The 17,904-nt window shown below is 48.2% G+C and overlaps 10 protein-coding genes and 1 non-coding gene across 11 annotated transcripts, besides 1 other annotated feature; 7 read left to right on the plus strand and 4 right to left on the minus strand.

Annotated features, from left to right (window-relative positions):
* ACLA_006510 (RNase3 domain protein) lies at positions 1–1,328 on the minus strand (the record flags this gene model as incomplete). Its single annotated transcript, XM_001273319.1, has 2 exons — positions 1–1,073; positions 1,136–1,328. 2 exons carry the CDS (start codon positions 1,326–1,328, stop codon positions 1–3), a joined length of 1,266 nt encoding a protein of 421 aa, XP_001273320.1.
* Positions 1,329–2,072: 744 nt separating this feature from the next.
* On the plus strand, positions 2,073–4,704 carry ACLA_006520 (Dynamin family protein; the record flags this gene model as incomplete). Its single annotated transcript, XM_001273320.1, has 4 exons — positions 2,073–3,929; positions 3,987–4,227; positions 4,278–4,525; positions 4,690–4,704. The coding sequence occupies 4 exons, from the start codon at positions 2,073–2,075 to the stop codon at positions 4,702–4,704; spliced, it is 2,361 nt and encodes a 786-aa protein (XP_001273321.1).
* A 522-nt stretch (positions 4,705–5,226) lies between these two features.
* ACLA_006530 (GFA family protein) lies at positions 5,227–5,744 on the minus strand (the record flags this gene model as incomplete). The annotated part of the gene is made up of 4 exons (XM_001273321.1): positions 5,227–5,295; positions 5,341–5,451; positions 5,500–5,585; positions 5,639–5,744. The coding sequence occupies 4 exons, from the start codon at positions 5,742–5,744 to the stop codon at positions 5,227–5,229; spliced, it is 372 nt and encodes a 123-aa protein (XP_001273322.1).
* Positions 5,745–6,156: 412 nt separating this feature from the next.
* On the minus strand, positions 6,157–6,682 carry ACLA_006540 (uncharacterized protein; the record flags this gene model as incomplete). The annotated part of the gene is made up of 2 exons (XM_001273322.1): positions 6,157–6,484; positions 6,645–6,682. 2 exons carry the CDS (start codon positions 6,680–6,682, stop codon positions 6,157–6,159), a joined length of 366 nt encoding a protein of 121 aa, XP_001273323.1.
* Positions 6,683–7,272: 590 nt separating this feature from the next.
* ACLA_006550 (dimethyladenosine transferase) lies at positions 7,273–8,507 on the plus strand (the record flags this gene model as incomplete). The annotated part of the gene is made up of 2 exons (XM_001273323.1): positions 7,273–7,695; positions 7,749–8,507. The coding sequence occupies 2 exons, from the start codon at positions 7,273–7,275 to the stop codon at positions 8,505–8,507; spliced, it is 1,182 nt and encodes a 393-aa protein (XP_001273324.1).
* Positions 8,508–9,106: 599 nt separating this feature from the next.
* ACLA_006560 (uncharacterized protein) lies at positions 9,107–9,373 on the plus strand (the record flags this gene model as incomplete). The annotated part of the gene is made up of 1 exon (XM_001273324.1): positions 9,107–9,373. One exon carries the CDS (start codon positions 9,107–9,109, stop codon positions 9,371–9,373), a length of 267 nt encoding a protein of 88 aa, XP_001273325.1.
* A 516-nt stretch (positions 9,374–9,889) lies between these two features.
* Positions 9,890–10,930, plus strand: ACLA_006570 (putative glutamine-serine-proline rich protein; the record flags this gene model as incomplete). Its single annotated transcript, XM_001273325.1, has 1 exon — positions 9,890–10,930. The coding sequence occupies one exon, from the start codon at positions 9,890–9,892 to the stop codon at positions 10,928–10,930; it is 1,041 nt and encodes a 346-aa protein (XP_001273326.1).
* A 1,232-nt stretch (positions 10,931–12,162) lies between these two features.
* On the plus strand, positions 12,163–12,496 carry ACLA_006580 (uncharacterized protein; the record flags this gene model as incomplete). The annotated part of the gene is made up of 2 exons (XM_001273326.1): positions 12,163–12,277; positions 12,375–12,496. 2 exons carry the CDS (start codon positions 12,163–12,165, stop codon positions 12,494–12,496), a joined length of 237 nt encoding a protein of 78 aa, XP_001273327.1.
* A 1,386-nt stretch (positions 12,497–13,882) lies between these two features.
* ACLA_006590 (putative phosphatidylglycerol specific phospholipase C) lies at positions 13,883–15,313 on the plus strand (the record flags this gene model as incomplete). Its single annotated transcript, XM_001273327.1, has 2 exons — positions 13,883–14,461; positions 14,510–15,313. The coding sequence occupies 2 exons, from the start codon at positions 13,883–13,885 to the stop codon at positions 15,311–15,313; spliced, it is 1,383 nt and encodes a 460-aa protein (XP_001273328.1).
* Positions 15,314–15,757: 444 nt separating this feature from the next.
* ACLA_006600 lies at positions 15,758–15,829 on the plus strand. The gene has a single exon. It is a non-coding gene; the product is annotated as a tRNA-Ala (tRNA).
* Positions 15,830–16,714: 885 nt separating this feature from the next.
* Positions 16,715–16,738: a microsatellite.
* Positions 16,739–17,149: 411 nt separating this feature from the next.
* On the minus strand, positions 17,150–17,491 carry ACLA_006610 (uncharacterized protein; the record flags this gene model as incomplete). Its single annotated transcript, XM_001273328.1, has 1 exon — positions 17,150–17,491. The coding sequence occupies one exon, from the start codon at positions 17,489–17,491 to the stop codon at positions 17,150–17,152; it is 342 nt and encodes a 113-aa protein (XP_001273329.1).
* Between the last annotated feature and the right edge of the window lie 413 nt (positions 17,492–17,904).

Consider the following 17,904-nt stretch of genomic DNA (forward strand, 5'->3'; position numbering starts at 1 on the left):
TTAGCAAAAATATGGAAGGATATCAGAGCCTCGGACGTACAGAAAGTGTGACAAGGTCAGGATACAGCCGCTTTGATGGCCCGGGGAAGAATACATCAATCCAAGAATCCCCAGGCCAAAGATGTCAATAAGTGATTGTAACCTCTTTCCCTTTCGACGCAATGATTTGAACTTGTTGTAGTTTGACTCAAAGATTGTTGAGTTTGGCTCTGCTTCAGGACAGATCAGAGCTACCATCCTCTCAGTTGTTCTAGATTCTCTCAAATTTATTGGGTTGCCAGATTGCCGGGTTGGGTGAGACTCATAGGAGATGATGTGAAGCCTGCCGCTCTCGTGCTGCCCAGTACAAGACTGGTAGAGCTGCCAAGTGTGGTAGTTCTTCAGGATATCGTAGTGGCATTCAATTTGCTCAAGCGTCCGGATAATAGCGAATCTCTGTTGAGGAGGTGCTTCGGTATAGTATAGTTCAGCCAGTGGGTTGGATGCTGCGAGTGCACCCAGTATATTCTCCTGGAAGCCAACAATCGATTGAGGTCCCGCCAAGGTGAAGAACAAAGTAAGCAGATCCAAGGAAGCTTTTGGAAATTCGGTTTGAACTGCTAATAGCTCAGCCCGTGCTGCTTCACCAAAATAAGTCTCTTGAGGGGGCTTCATCTGGTGGGCCACACATCGTTGAGTTTCTGATTCTAGGAGAAGCCTCAAAGATACGCTAATTCCTTCATTGACTCGTTCCATTGAGTCTAGACGCGCTGAGCAAGTCTGATTCTCTAGAGGTTTCGTCGTCCTCGGCTCAGCTAGATTCTTCGAGGACTTGCTGCCACTTCTCCCAGTCTTCAGACCTAGTTCTTTGTTTAAGGGAAAGCTGAACCACCCAATGCGGTGCAGAGCGGTGATTGTGACCTCCTCACTGTCTGAATCAATGTTAATTGCTCCAATCAGGGCGTTGACAGCTATATTCAAAACCTTCTTGGAGTAGCCTTGGTGGCGAGGACAATAGGTCAAATGCTGGTCAATTCCAATCTCCTTTGCAATGAGTGCACAGCGATCATTATTGATGTTTTGTATCTTCAAGGCTGTATTCTTGTCTTTCTGATCATCAGTTATAGATCACCCATGCGCCAATGTGTGAACCTACCACGTTCTGTACGGTTAAGGTAACCAAACTTGACTGAGCATAGTTCGACAAAACTTTTGCCCACTTGGGCGAGAGGACGATTCCCGTCATGATTGTTTTCATCAGCTCCTGCTGCTGTCATAGCCTCATGTAGTAAACGCTCATCTCGAAAGCGATATCCGCTAATTTGCTCAATCTTGTCCGAAAGAGACATTTTTGCTAGAATGTCAAAGAAAGAATAGACTTCAGATGTGGACCGATACGTATGTTCGCAACCCCACGAAAGAAATCAGCTACCGGAAGCTTCCTCCTAAATGGCAAACTCTCATGTCTATCGCTGGATAGAGCTGAGATTGACCAAATGCGAAGATTACGGAGCTGAGACCATGTTAATGCCTCATTTGGTTCGTGCATGAACTGTCATGCAAGGGCGTTAATTGCGGACCATGATCTCTATAGAGAATTACATTCCCCTAGTTCCATGTCAGCCTCTTGCTTGATTGGCATGTTCCTCTTCGTAATCAGCGACGATTGTTATTCAAATATCATCAAATAATGAGGCAAAAGGCGGTAGAAAAGAATGGGCTCTACAGCATAAATGCGTGCAAGAACACCACAGAGCATAGTGGTTGCGCTGGGCTACTCAAAAGGGACGGTATAGGTTTCACTTGCATTCCTCATAGATCATGATAGGATTTTGCTACCCCAATCTATCCATTCTCGGGCACATTCTCTTCCCCCTTTATCACACCAATAATATCCTGATCTGGGATGACTTGCGCGAAAGCACATTGCTTCTGTTGCAAAGTACGAAGATATATAGATCCTCTGGATGACCCGATGATTCGACTCAAAACCCACCACTTTCCAGTCTTTTAGCAATCAAGGACTGTCTCAGTCCCGTTGACTTATCACTCGTTCTAACTGGGTCCGTCATCCCTTTGTATTTCCAGTGAAAATGGTTATGAAGTACTATTCAGCTGCTCTTGACGGGTTGTGCACTCAAGAGCAGCTTGATCTTCTGAACTCGATCGATACTCTCCGATCCCAGGGAATCAGTCATTTTGTCTCCCTTCCACAAATCATCGTATGTGGCGACCAGTCTTCGGGGAAAAGCTCCGTGCTTGAAGCGATTTCTGGCGTGTCGTTTCCAGTGCGAAGCAACCTTTGCACACGGTTTCCAACGGAGCTGGTCCTTCGCAAAGATCCCACCGTTGGAGTACGGGTATCGATTGTACCCCATCATTCCCGCAGCGAAGCAGAACAGAAATCCCTGAGCACCTTTTGCGAGGAACTGGATGGGTTTGACGGACTCTCCCAATTGGTGGAGAATGCCAAAGCAGCGATGGGCATATCAACACACGGTAAAGCATTCTCGAATGATATCCTTCGGGTGGAGATCTCAGGCCCAGATCGACCGCATCTAACCATTGTTGACCTCCCCGGACTGATTCATTCGGAGACAAAACAACAATCAGCAGCAGACGTTCAACTGGTCCAGAGTGTGGTTCAGATGTACATGAAGGAGCCGCGAAGCATCATTCTTGCGGTCGTTTCAGCGAAGAATGACTACGCCAATCAGATAGTCTTGCGACTGGCAAGAGATGCTGACGACTCCGGCCAGCGAACACTGGGTGTCATCACCAAGCCAGACACGCTGGTAATGGGGTCCGAGAGCGAGAGAATGTTTATATCCCTGGCCAAGAACGAAGATGTGAAATTCCGGCTTGGTTGGCATGCACTCAGGAACATGGATTCCGACCAGGGCACATCCAGCTTAGCAGATCGCGACTCGGTAGAGCGGGAATTCTTCGCCAACGGAGCATGGGGAGAGATGCCACCTTCTTTGGTGGGTATCGATTCTCTCCGAATCCGGCTCAGCAAGCTTCTTCTCCGACAGATCGCGGCTGAGCTTCCAAGTTTGATTGAGGAAATTCAAATTAAAAAGGACAACTGCCGACAACAGCTCGAGAATCTAGGACAGCCACGTGTCACGTTGGATGAACAGAAGTCTTATTTGTTGAATATCAGCCAGTCGTATCAACGCCTTGTGAAGGCTGCTGTTGACGGAACCTACAATGAAACATTCTTCAGTGCCGTTCACTCGACCACGGGGCGCCAGAAGCGAATGCGGGCCGTGATACAAAATCTCAATGAGGAGTTCGCGGAGTGTCTTATGCGGCGAGGTCATCGTCGCGAAATTATTGAGAAGGAAGCCGAGAAAAAGGCCGAGAAGGGCCAGCTTCTGATTACGCGTGATACATACATGCTTCACATCCAGGGACTGATTAAGCAAACAAGGGGTCGAGAACTGCCCGGGACTTTCAATCCTATGATTGTCAACGAGCTTTTCTTAGAGCAATGCGCTCCTTGGAAGGATATCACACTCGATCATGTGTTGAACACATGGGAGGCAGCTCAAGTATTCCTTCTTGATGTTATACGATACATTTCCGATGAGGCCACGTCTGTCGTCCTTTTTGACGAATTAATTTCCCCTGAACTGGATGAGCTCAGGCGCAACCTTGAGAAAAGAACCAGAGAGCTACTGGCACCTCATCACAAAGGTCATCCAATCACCTACAATCACTATTTTACCGAAACCCTGCAGAGCATTCGAGCGAGCAGACAACGGGCCAGATTGAGCAGCACTATGAGAAATTTCTTTGGGGTTGATGACCTGTCAGGTTCATATGTTCTTAATGGCTCATACCGTCTTGATGACTTGCTTCAGTCCCTCGTGAGCCTTACCGAACCAGACATGACACGACTTGCGTCAGCTGAAGCATTAGATTGCATGCTTGCCTACTACAAGGTAATGCAATCTATTCCCTAAGGTGTCAAGTCAAGCACCTTCATTGACGATTCATAGGTCGCTCTCAAACGCTTCATCGACGACGTGGCGGTCGAGGTCATCGAGCTGAACCTTGTCCAGTCTCTTTCTTCCATATTGTCTCCGGTCAAGGTGTTTGAAATGCCTTCTGAGCTGGTCACTCGAATTGCTGGAGAGTCAAAGGAGAATCGTGCACTACGGGATCAACTAAACAGGAAGCTACAAGTCCTTGCAAAAGGTCTAGAGACTTGCCGGCAATTCGTCGGTAGCCAAAGCATTAGTGAGTTCGAGTTCAAAAGGCCAAATAAATGACTACTAATCGGCATTCAGATCCTGATAAATCAGGCATGTCAAAAGTATTTTCTTCTTTCCACAGAACCCCGCCGGACTCTGTCATCTCGGTTGACAATGGCGACGAACTCGAATGTGATGTTGATGATTCATGTAGTGAACGATCAACCATCTCTGCTCCACCCCCTGTGAGTCCAGGCTATGAAGAGGCTGATGCCAGACCGGTATCAAGGCTGGAACTCTTGGTGGATGAACCCGCAGAGTTCGACGCTATCACTCCACCAGCTGTAAGTTCTTCTTACCGCAAGAAGAAAGGAAAGAAGAGTCGGACAATTGTCTCATAGCTAGTCTGACCTCATGTAAACTATATCTTGAATGTTAGATATTTCATGGGAGGTTAGAAAGGGCATTACTTTTAGTGCTAAGCTATAGCATAACTAATATCTTATAGTTATATCATTACTAGGAAAGAGCAAGTAAAGGGCCAAGAGTAAGATATAAGTCTTATTTCCTAAAAAAAAGAGAGAATAGAAGAACACTAGCTAATTAGATATACTACTTTACATAAAAGATTATCTATCCTCATAATACTAAGTAATGCAAATGCTAATAATGATATATTCATTCGTACGGGGGATCGACGCCGGATGTCTGATTAAGGATTACTGGATTTGATCTCCGTCTTGGGTTAGTTCTGAAGGAGACATAGAATGTTACTGTCAGCTAGTTATGCAATGAAGGTTTTAGTTTCAAATGTTACTGGTGAGCAAATTGAGCCTTCATGCTTCACATGCGTACCATCCTAATGCTGGGATGGCTTCTTCATGAATATCTTCTAGGGAATCCTAAATCACCACCAGGTCAATGTACACTTGAATTGAAAGACCATAGTATACTTCCAGTACATAAGGTATATCTATAGACTTCAGATAGGCGGCCACGGTCAAGGTTTATAGATCCCCATCCTATTCTATCAAGCCTCATTCAATTATAGGCTCTTCCCATCGTACTCCTTGACCTTCAACCCTTTGGTATCAAGCCCTTTAATCGTGCGCACCTATACCGATTAGTATTTAACTCCATTCACAAGTCACGGACATACATTGATCGATGTGGCCGACTGCGTCCCCGGAATCTGGCACTGAACATATACACTCGTTCCACAATTCCCGCAAAAGTAGTGCGGGTAATTGCGCGATCCAAACCGGTACTCCTGCTCCCATTAGTGTCATCTCAGCACATGAAGATTGAGTCACGGAACCTTCAGCGCGTCCCCGTCGCTCTCGAAGGTGATATCCGCTGCGTTGACGCGGGTGTGGAGGTAGCCATTGATGTGGCAGATCGAGCCTATAATATATTAGGCCGGGTTCTTGGATGGCAGTATCTTGTGGAAGCCATACAGTTGCACGATACCACCCCGGTCTCTTCGATAGGTGTCGGCGTGGCGAATGAGAGTCTGATGCTGCCGCAGTGGCAGCTTGCAGTATAGGATTTGGGGTCAGACATTGTTAGAGAAGTGATATGGGGGAATGGAAGTGTTCTGTCACATAGGAGATACTGAGCTCACCATTTTATAAGGTTAAAGGTCACCTCTCCCACAAGCTCGTGTTCGGTTGTTGAGTTCCCACCCGTTGAGAGGTTGAGTGAGACGCCGCAACGGCTGCGGCTGATATGAGGTCCGAAGAAGCGAATGAAGGATACGGTGCTTAGTAGTGCTGACTGGGGCGTCGTCCGAGGCTACTTTTACGTACAAGAACTCTTCAACAGATTGTTGGGGTGGTGATTTAAAAAAAAATCAGTGGACATCAGCCGCATCTGTAGAACTAAGTGGAGGTTAGTGGCGGAGAGAAGAGCCTATTATGCAATCTAGCAGGTGTGGAAATAGGCATCAATTGCTCTCAAGCATAACATTCTACTCTCAGTCATGACCACCGACCGGCTTAGGCACATATGGCTCTTCCAGGTACCTTTCCTCCTCCGTCAAGACATAATCCTTGCCTTGTAGTGTCTCATCCATTTGCTCGACCGAACTGAATCCAACAATTGGACTGGCGACTCGCTTCTCCGCCCACGCCAATGCCACCTCACCCATTGTCCAGCCCTGCTTTTTCGCTACCTCCTCTACCCGAACGATGATTGCTGCATCGGCTTCCGTGATGGCATTGGGATCATTGGTCTCGGAGCGAGCGGTGTTGCGGGCCTTGTGAGAGGGGACGAGCGATTTTCCCTCCATCCAGGGGAGACAACTATTTGGAAAGTACATCTTCAGCCGGACTTTTCGCTCAAAGACACTCGATAGGAGCACTCACTGGAATCAGACCAACTCCCGACTCGTTGCAGAAACGGTTCATCTCCCGCTTTTCTTCACGATAGGCAAGACTCTACTGGTTCTGCATGGACACAAACACCGTCCAGCCGTTTTTCTCCGCACGCTGCTGCATCATTGCGAACTGATGAGCTCAAACACCTATTGAACTGAGCTTTGAGTGTTCGTTTTCGTAGTAGGCCGACATCGGACCTCAAGTTCCAAAGTCTGCTATAGATACTCCGTACAGCTATCCCTCTAAGCGACTCATCTAGGCAAAGTTAATTAGAAGGGCGTTGAAGCAGTAAATGCAGGAGCTTGCTTGAATCTTTTGCATAGGTGGATGATAAGAAATCCTATGGCGGCTGCCTGACCGAGAAGAAGGACGTCATAGCGAGTGTACCAAATGCCAAGGGCTTCAGAGAAGTCTAGATACGCCGCAGACTTGGAAGCTCACAAGGTATCCTTGCAATTCTGTCAAGAGACATCAAGCGGAGCAGAAGCAGTTGTGCCATATGGTGTGCTGTTCATGCCTCAGGCGCTAAGGTTCCCCGCCAAGCAGTGTCACGTGTTCAGTATTTATCCATGAAGTTGAGAAGCCACGTGACTGTCAGTGGGCTAACTGTATCGAGCATGCTCTTATCTGATAAAGTCCGGAGATAAAAAATTTTAGAAAAACGCGATCACAGGCTTCGGTATCCTCCAGATCAACCCCACCATCACATCACAATGGGCAAGGCGGCAAGAGGGAAGCGGAATGCTTCGGGCTCCAATTCTCCATATCAGAAGCCAGGAGGCGCTCCGCTGTCCAAAGCGGCATCTGCAATTTTCAAGTTCAACACAGACATCGGCCAACACATTTTGAAAAATCCCACAATCGCCGATGCCATCGTCGACAAGGCCAATATTCAACCGAGTCAGACCGTGCTCGAAGTCGGTCCCGGTCCGGGTATCCTGACAACACGTATTTTGCAAAAGGCGAAGAAAGTGGTCGCAGTCGAATTGGACCCTCGCATGGCAGCAGAACTCACAAAGACGGTTCAGGCTACACCTGCGGAGAAGAAACTACAGATTGTTCTGGGTGACTTTGTGAAGACCGATTTATCCAAGCTTCCTCCCTTCCAAATCTGCATCAGTAACACTCCCTACCAGGTATGCAAAGAGTTGCCAGATTCAATTGCGCTGTGTACTCACGCTTCTCACAGATCTCGTCCCCGCTTATCTTCAAGCTTCTTTCTATGCCCAATCCTCCGAAGACATGCGTTCTCATGGTTCAGCGTGAATTTGCGCTTCGATTGATCGCTCGTCCCGGTGACTCGTTGTATTCACGACTTTCGGTCAACGCACAGTTCTTCTCCCGCATCTCGCATATCATGAAAGTCGGCAAGAATAACTTCCGGCCTCCGCCACAGGTTGAGTCCAGTGTGGTTCGGGTCGAGCCCAAGGCTGATCGACCGGACATCAGCTGGGATGAATGGGACGGCATGCTCCGCATCTGCTTCGTGCGCAAGAACAAGACCCTACGCGCCGGTTTCATGGGAACCAAGGTTCGTGCGCTGATTGAGCGTAATTGGATCACGTGGGTTTCGATGCATCCTGAGAAGGTCACACATTCAGACATCGATTTCCTGCAGGGCAAGGACGTGCCTGTGGCGCAGGGCGGAGACGATGACATGGACATGGGTGACGGAGAGGACGCGCCAGAGGCTGGTGACGATGAGGATGATATCTTCATGGATCTGGGTGACGAGAATGACACCCCTGTCACTGCCACCAAGGGATCCCTTGTGGCGATCGGGGATCAGCAGGTGCCCCGTGCTATGGTGACCAAGTTGATCCAGGTGAAGATCCAGCGGGTTTTGGAGCAAGCTGGCTTGAGCAATGCTCGTGCCAACAAGTGTGATGAGAACAACTTTCTTCAGCTTCTCCACGGTTTCAATACGGAAGGTATCCACTTCTCATGATGAGCCTCAATGTTTGTGGACTGTGATCGAGATTGATCATCGATCTATATGCCCGAGCCTCTGAGAGAAGCTCATCGTGATGCACTAAGCTTTGCTCTGATACCAGGACGACAATTCTGGTATAGACTGTGCAAACAATCACTCCAAAGATAGACGTCCCAGGCAGGCCTCGAATCAGAGTCCCGCCGGCCTCTGTCGGCAAGGTAGCCTGAAGCAGACTGGACAATTTCTGAGGCACTTTTTATTTCTGTTCGTGGATTAGACTACAGGTATAGCTTATTGGCATCTAGTAACGACGACATGACCTAAACATTCTTCCCGTTGGTGCGCATTGTTAGATTAGATAATCCTAAACAGACTACACTAGTACTCCAGCATCAGCAATATTCCCAACTGGCAGAGCAGTCTGCTTCGCTAATCTTGAGGCATAATACCAAAATGTCATCTCAAAGCCTTCTTGAACTTTAACTTTATGCCTATATGCTAGGACAAGTCCTGTGATCGGATTGGAAATCGCCTTCAATCCGCCTTCTCTGGGAAATCTGCGGTGTCACATCGCGCTGCAGTCGAAGCCACATCAGCCTTCGTAGAGCCCAACCATGACTCTTGAGACTTCAAACGCTGCGAGGCCCAACGTAGAGCTCAACGCCCCTCCGAAAAATGACGGCACGAACAGAATCACGAAACAGGTCGAGTCAAACATGTTGGTTTTCTACGACGCCGAGGGCACACAGCATAAAATCTACATCCCCAAGGGCATGTTCCAGAAAGTGCTTGAGCTGGCTCGAGAGGAGAAATGGGAGGGATTGTTCAACTTTCCTGCGTACAATAAGCGTTTTACTACTTCAAATAAAAAGCGTTGCTAATGCGATTCTTCGTCATAGCGGGTCAGGGATATGCGGAGTGGGACAGTGAGTGATGGGGAAATGTCGGGCCCATATCATGCCTCAAGATAAGAGTATCGATAGCTCGAATACCATCGTCTAATCTGTCTGTTATGCCTCGCATCGATGAGTGTATCCTCAGCTGTTTCCTGTGGCAATAACTCGATGGCATCACCTTGCTTGCTGCCAGGACCGAACAGCATCAATATCAAGCCACATCTGTAAGGCTGAGTGGAACCCCCCACTGTGGCAGTGCGGTTGGGTCAACTTGCATAGCGGGGCTGCACAGCCACATTTGCGACAAGAGGGAGCTCAATAACAAGGCAGCAGCCCAAGCTGTTCGTTCACTTTAAAGAAACCTCCAGTCTCCTCGGTTGCCGGGAGAGTTCCTCATTTCAATTTACCTCCTCAACTTGATCTCATTTGCCTCGGCTTTCCGAAAACATACGCAAATCTTGATCCATCACCTACTCCCGTCCTCTTGTTTACCATACCACCATGGCTGCACAAGAGTACTACAATTCCAACTATACGGGCGGCAACAAGCCTGAGAGTCCGTACGAGGGTGGCTACGGTGGAAACGGCGGAAACAACGGCAACCGACCATGGATTCCGTCTTCATCGAATCCCACACCTGGTCCGGATAGGCCCTATTCCCAACCGGGGGATAATAACAACTATACCTATGGTTCCCAGCCTCCGCAGTCATCCAGCTACGATCGGCCTCACTATCCTCAGCAGTCGTGGGGCGGTAACGCACCCGGCTTCACTTCTCAGTCAAGACCACAACAATCCAACAATGAATACGGCTACTCAGAGCGTCCCCCGTACAGCCAGAACCAATATGACTCAAACCAATCTCAACCTCCATATCCCACCAATGACACATATCCCCAGCAATCACTCGGCCAGGCACCATATCCCCAGGGTCAACAGGACGAGCGAGGCTTGCTCGGAGCACTAGGTGGAGGCGCCGCAGGCGCCTACGCCGGCCACCAAGCAGGCCATGGCATCCTCGGCACAATCGGCGGAGCGCTCAGTGGCTCTGTCGCCGAAGACGCAATCAAGAAGCACAGGAAGGAGAAGAAAGAGAAGAAAGACAAAGAGGACAAGCACGAACACAAATGGGGCCACCACCACCGTCCCTCGTCCTCGTCCTCGTCGAGCAGCGACGATGACCGTGATCATCACAAACAACGTTACTCCGCGCAGGGCAACCTACGCGGCAACTTCTCCGCTTCCTCGAACGAGATCAACCTCGAGCACAACTATGAATTGGTTGCTAAATGTCGAGCTGTCTCAGGTCAGCACCATCGGTCCGTTCTTCCCCTGAACTCAGTCCTGTCGAACCGGAATGGTTCCTTTGTCTGGGCGCGCGGCGGCAATTTCAGTGCTTCGGCCAGACATGTTCATCTCGCTGATGGAGGACGGGTGCTTGAGGCAGAGCTGGCGGATGGGCGCGGCGGATGGAAGAGAGCCTGGGTGAGGCTGGATGAGAGGATCACCAACCAGAACGGACATTTGAAGTTTTTGGAATGATCACTTTGAGTGAAATTCCATATTTGAGCGATGGGAGCTATACATTGGAGGCTGCATGAAATGACTGTTGCATCTGTTGCATCTACTGTAGTTGTCTTGGTTAACGGACGACTTCGAATATCAAGAATAGTCCCAATCAATTTCTATTTCAAGCTTTCAAAAAGATGTCCAAAGTTGATCAAGTTGAGGGGATTTCTGCCTGAGGTTCTTATCTTGGTGAGATTTTCTAAGCTTGCTCAACTCCTCCCTAGTAAAGTCCTCGCCCTAATTTACTCTTTTCTAACTTTGCTCGACTTTTATGGCTTGTCTATCCTTTCCCTCTGGCTGCATTGAGTGGAGATGTGCGCAAACCAACGTTGCAGGAACTGTCAACTGTTCATGATCTCCGACATCTGGTCTTGTGCTTCGAACGACAAATTCGAAGAGACAGTTTTCGGTTCTCATACAACGGCATGAGCGATTCTGATCCAGACCATGAAGCAAGATTATGACCAGTATGGAGGGAGTGTTTACACGTTGCGTTATATTGGTTGTTTATAGCAGGCGCTTTTCTGTCTGCCCACTGCACCTGGGCAACGCGGCGTTGACAGTGTTGCTGCTGGCTCGGAGGAATGGGTTCAGCGGCGAAGGAAGCAAGAGTGTGATCCAGGTGTTTAGCCCAGAGTAGATGATTAATCTTTTTTTTCTTATTTTGATTATTATTTAGCCATTATCATGCTATCCAGAGTATTTAAGCCCCCTATTAAGTCCCCATCTCTAGTGCATAATCAGTTTAATATTAATCAGAGTAACTCTATCTTTACCAGAGTATATAGAGAGTGTGAGTATAGGGGAGAGTAAACATAGTGTGCACAGAGTATATATAACACTCTATATCTATTTATTTTTAATCCCTTTTTTCTTCCTTCAAAGTCATTCATTCCATTCTAATTCTCTCTCTCTCTCTCATACCTTGCTCCCTCCCTTCTTATAATAATAATAATAGCCATAATGACCACCCCCAACCCCTCCCTCACCACCAACCGGCTACTTTCTAGTTTGAAGAATATATATATATATTGTTAGGGATATAATTTAGCTACATATAGAAGTACTTATCTAGGAAAGCTAAAAAAAAAAAGCTCTGTAGAATAATCCTTTGAGGCCCATCTTTATATAAAAAACATGCAGCAGAGGGATATGACCCTGGCATTCTTGAACCCGGACATGCAGCGACAGTATTTCACCAAATCATGCAATTCATGGTTGCTACACACATATTCTTCGGAGGTATCCGGTCTGGAACTTGCACTTCTCCTAGCAAGCTCGAGCATACACCCCAAAAGACGCTTGGGGCCTTCGCGTACTGTTAGTGTGGTTCTCTTCGGTTCTTTCCGCCTGGAGGAAATCCTCATTCCAGGTGATTTGGGACATACATTGAGCTGTCACGTTTTGCCACGTCCAGCCAGCGGAAATTCCGATATGTCCGGCGCCGACTACGGCTCTCTCTATCTCCTGCCACTCCTCCATGCTATTAAGATGTACTCAGGCCAGCCAACCTTTTACTCGCCAGAGTCCTTGCTGTAGGGGTTCTACTACTAGTAGCACTAAAAAGGTGTCCAGACCCTAGTTAGTCAGTAACAGTAGTTCTTATGACAGACCTTGTCCGATCCTGCATTTCGCCCGTTACATGCTCCATAAATATTTCCGTCTCTGCTTTAAAGGTAACGCTTTCGACTATGGGAGTTTGCGTCACTTCGCAGGAAAAGACCATGCGTTTTGGAAAGCGTGTACTAGGGTTGGGTACTTTGCAAGCGTACTTGGTCTGAAAGCAATGTTTGCTGTGTGTTGGAGACTTGGAGTCGGTTGATGCTCCACTTCCTGATTCCTGAACCTTACTTTGATACCTTGTCGGGATATTGATAGCCATGTGCTCGGAGATATTCATTCTGTATCCAAGACGATCGAAGTCAATATGGAAACGATAGTCTCCAGAAGGCGAGTTTCCACGTGGGAGGGTGTTTGCGGAGTGGTCCGATAGCAGGATTGCCTTTGTAGGGAATTTCCGGAAACCACTCATTCCCCCATGCTCATAAGAAGCTAGGAAGTTCCTACCAGTGCCTGAGACAGGGATTGAAGCTTTCTGATTCGAGGGAAATATCGCGGAAGGCACGGAAGACACGGAAGACAGGGGAGTGTCGAGCCACTAAACTGGGTGTCATTTGATAACATTTCAGTGCATGCTGCAACGCTCAAAGCTGATTGGGGATTCAGCCATAGTTGCAGAAGTTCAGTACGACCCAATGAAGTTACTTGTTTGTGATCAGTGCTTCCGTTGACGCTCTCTGATTGGGTTGAATAGATACAAGATTTGTGGATGGCGCCAAGCCGTCTTGGGACGCTTCACCAAAGCTTAGTAGCGAGACCCGGGAGATACTATTGTACCTATGCTATGAACTATGGTTGCTACTATCTTCTATGTGTGTTCTGTTGTTCCTGGAATGAAACCAGGGATGGAGAGCATGTCTATACAGCTGTTTTGAAAGTTACAGATATGGCTTCCCTGTGCTTGTTATAGAGGCATCCAAGCTTCATGTCTCTTGTCAGCATGATTATAGTGGGACTAGATATAAAGACATCCCTACACCTATATCAGGATCGGCAGTATGCGCTACTACCTGATTCATGGATCCCATGCATGAGTGGGTAAGATGCGCTAACGCATGGAGGAGTTCCTACAACGAAGCTACTAAAAGATAGCATATGCAGGATGAGCTGCCTGTCAGAAGAGACCAACAGAGCATGTGCTGTTGCTTCTGGCTGTTCATTTGTCACTGTGGTATACTCCAATAATGCGGGTTAATGTGTCGGCCGAAAATTGCCAACGGTCTTGCATGATTATAAAAGGATGGGCATGCATCATCAAGAAATTCCCCTGTTCATCTGACGAGCACATCACAGAGCAATCTCATCATGAAGACCAACACTCTCGTCTCCTTGCTCGGCCTCTCCAGCAGTGCTGCTGCGGCCGCCGTGTCTACCCGCACCAGCAAGCCCTTCGGATATGCCTCCGGTTCCAAGGAGTCCATTGCCAACCTGAAGGACAAAATCGAGAATGTGGTGTGGATCCTGCTGGAGAACCGCAGTTTCGATAACATCCTGGGTGGAGTTGAGCGTAATGGTCTCGACAACGTCATCAACAATGGCCCTTTCTGCAACCTCCAGGATGTGACCAACCCCAGCAGCGCCAAGTGGTGCAGTGTCTACAAGGACTTTGACTCGGTCCGCCACGACCCCGATCACTCGGTCACTGGATACAACATGGAGCAGTACGGTACCTACAACCCCAACAACGCCGACATCGCCAGCGGCAGCCTTAAACCCAGCATGCAGGGCTTTGTGGAGCAGCAGATGGCTCACCATAAGGGCATTGACCCTAAGTTGGCCACTGAAGAGGTCATGGGATACTACTCTGAGGATGAGATCCCAACTCTGGTTGACCTGGTTGACGAGTTTACCACCTTCAACTACTGGCACTCTTGTGTCCCTGGTGTAGGTCTTGTTACCCCAATCCAGAAAGTCGAATACTGACATAAATAGCCTACCAACCCCAACCGTCTTTGCTCCGTTGCCGGTACAGCCGATGGCCACGGAAGCAACGACAAGAGCTTCGACGTCTCTGGCGTCGATATCCCCAGCATTTTCCAGGCCGCCACCGAGAAGGGTATCTCCTGGCAGAACTATGACGGCACCAACGGTGCTTTCCTGTCTGATGCTCTCTTCTTCAACTGGACCGCCCAGCACGCCAAGAAGAACGTCGTTCCCCTTGAGAACTTCTACCAGGATGCCTACCTCGGTCTTCTCCCCCAGCTCTCCTACATCAACCCCTCCTGCTGCGACCTGAACACCAACTCCATGCACCCCTCCGGCAACGTCTCCTTCGGCCAGGTCCTCGTCAAGCAGATCTACGACGCCGTGCGCACCGGCCCCCAGTGGGACAAGACTCTTCTGCTGGTCACCTTCGACGAAACCGGCGGCTTCTTCGACCACGTCGAGCCCCCTCTCGCTGTTCGCCCGGATAACAAGACCTACACCGAGACCGCTCTCGATGGCAGCAAATACACCTTCAGCTACGACCGTCTTGGTGGCCGCATGCCCACCTGGCTGATCTCCCCTTACTCCCCTAAGGGACACATTGAGAACTACGGTGTCGATCCTGCCACCGGCGAGTCGGCCCCGTACAGTTCGACCTCCGTTCTCAAGACCCTCGGATACCTCTGGGACCTGAAGGATCTTACTCCCCGTGTCTCCCACTCTCCTGCGTTCGACCATCTGATCGGTCCCCACAAGCGTCACGCTCCTGCTGCATTGGCTAACCCTCGCCCATTCCCTGATGCGGTTTAAGACTCTCTGGTTGAAAACGCGAGGTTGAAGAGGGCATTTGTATGCTCTGATGGCTGAGATGATAGGTCCATGTAATTGATGTATCTTATGTTGTTTTATGTGGTTGAATGTGTCATTCCTTTGTTTTGTTTTTCAACTGTACCTGGTGAAACCACCACTTGCTCATATGAAGGAAATAATATATGGTGACGCCAGCATGGCAAAAAGTGAACTACCACATGCTCCCATGCTAACAAATTATGCTTAAAGAGATAAATGTTAATAAAGAAAATCCTTGTTTTGAATATTCGGGTTATAGACGCCAATGATTCTTACACTAATGGTTCTATAGCTATGCTCTCAGTACCCACCCAGACAGTACCATAATCTCCAAATACCGTGTCACCTATAATTAAGCCACATTTGCTTCATAAAACACAAAATGCTATCGATCTTTCAACAAATGGGCTTGTGGTTTAGTGGTATAATACTCCCTTAGCATGGGAGTGGTCCGGGGTTCGATTCCCCGCGAGTCCATTTCTTTTTTGTTTTTCAGCTTCTCATCCGGCATTGCGATATACGACTTCCTCAACATTCGGTTTCTTTTCTTTTTTGTTCGCTTTTTTTATCCAGTATCAATTGATCCCAGGGAATGATAGCTGCCAGTCATAACATCGATCTTTGTATGGAAGCACCTGAATGAATGTATTCCATCCGTTGAGGCGATTGTTATAGATGCAAAATGTGCTTTTTCATTCAGGATATTTCCCCATCTCTTATTGTAGTCAGTGTGATAGATAAGTTCACGTAGATCATATGGTATAAATGTACTGCCTGCCCATTTGCTGTCCCCAGTGAAGAACTGTTTAGTTTCATATTTGCATACTATACGTAGTTGGTAGGATTGTGCAGAGTCAATAGCAACAGCTACCTAGAGGCCGAGCAACTGCAGCACCAGACCAGGAGCCGAATTAAGAACACACGAAATTACCCATAGTGCCAAAGCCATAGGTAGTGATAAAAAGAGACTCGACTAAAGATAAAAAAAAAGAAAACAAAAACAATTAAGATCAAAAAGAAAAGAATATCAGCGAAGCAAAACAGAAGGGAGGCAGGAGCTACCTGCCCTCTCACCATTCTGCCCAAGTCCAGCTTCAGCCGTCAGGCAAGCTGGACCTGTATTCGAACCCGGGACTTCACTAGGCTATGCAGCTACTGCCAAGCGCCTGCAACTTTGGCCGGCTGCTCTCAGATTACCGCTGCACCACCTGCCCGGTTCCTTGAGAAGGAAAGATGTGGTTGGGTCATCTGTTGTCCGGCTGGTTGCCTAGAAAGGGGGTGAGTGTGTTAGTCCCTGGGGAGGCTGGGCCTGAGGCACGCACGGTAAGTGCAGGCTCAGGCGCTGCTCTTGCTGTTCCGTTTGATCCTCCGGGGATCCTCCGGGGATATCAGTGTCATTGCTGTCGAGGTCCATATGTTTGATACAGATTGTAAAGAGACATTTGGGACTTCCTCAGCCGAGACATTGAATTAATATCTTCTGGTTTACAAGTGAAGCAAATGTCAACACAGATGCTGCATGATGTACTACAAATACATGGATGCATAGGGTTGAACCGAACATCCCATGAATAGCTCCAATCCAAGAAAAGATTAGATCACGAGAAGAGCTACAAAATATTCATACATACTCTACATCAAACATTTGACAGCTTCTCAGGGTAACCCGGAAGATAGAATCATATTTCCCAAGCATAAGTAACCGCAAAAGATCATATTATTCATAGAAGCTGTTAACAATCCAAAGCAACCCCAATAGCAAAAAATGATAAACTCACACACAGAGAGGTGGCTCACCTAATCCATATGCCCGAAATTCTTCAGGCGCGCCCACTGGTCATACCTATACCAGGCAGACATGGACATATCCTCCGCCCAGTTATCGATCTGGCGTTGGATATATGCCGCGGCGGCGGCCATAACCTCCTCGTCACTCCTGTCTGTGGAGTAGACTTGCAGGATTACCTCGTCCGGGTGTTCTGCGCCCCAGTCAGCAAGGTATTGAGGGTTTGAGACAATACCGACGGCACCGACACTGATTCTCTCCAGGCATTGGTGGAGGATGTCCAGGTCCGGGATGTTGGGGTCGTCGAGGCGAAAGATCGCGTAGACGAGCTTTTGTTCTTTTCCGCTGGGCATGTTGACAGATAGTTTCTTCTTTGGATTGGGGAGTTTTTGGTGGATTATCTTTTGAGGAATGGTTGATGGTTTCTTGAGAGGTTTTTGCGACAGTAGGAGGATGATTGGGCAAGCAGAGTGAGGATGATAGTGGGAAGAATGTGATAGAGATCTAAGCTATATTTATACCCTGAGGGGGGTACAATATTTCATGGCTCCCAGCGTGTCTCAGAACACCACTGCAGTAATTAGAGACACTCTGCAAAGTGTGCTTGTATAGCTATGATAGTCCAGAGACTGTCTTGGGCACTGAGAGACAAGTGATGCAAGACAAAGGCATTGTTCGCCTAGTCTAGAGCAAACGGACGAAGAGGCTAGTGTCTCTGATATTATGACAGCTCTTTGGCCTGCTGTTTGTTAGCTTAAGCCAGAAA

Source organism: Aspergillus clavatus, genomic scaffold (genome assembly GCF_000002715.2).
Source record: "Aspergillus clavatus NRRL 1 1099423829797 genomic scaffold, whole genome shotgun sequence".
NCBI classification, from domain to species: domain Eukaryota; kingdom Fungi; phylum Ascomycota; class Eurotiomycetes; order Eurotiales; family Aspergillaceae; genus Aspergillus; species Aspergillus clavatus.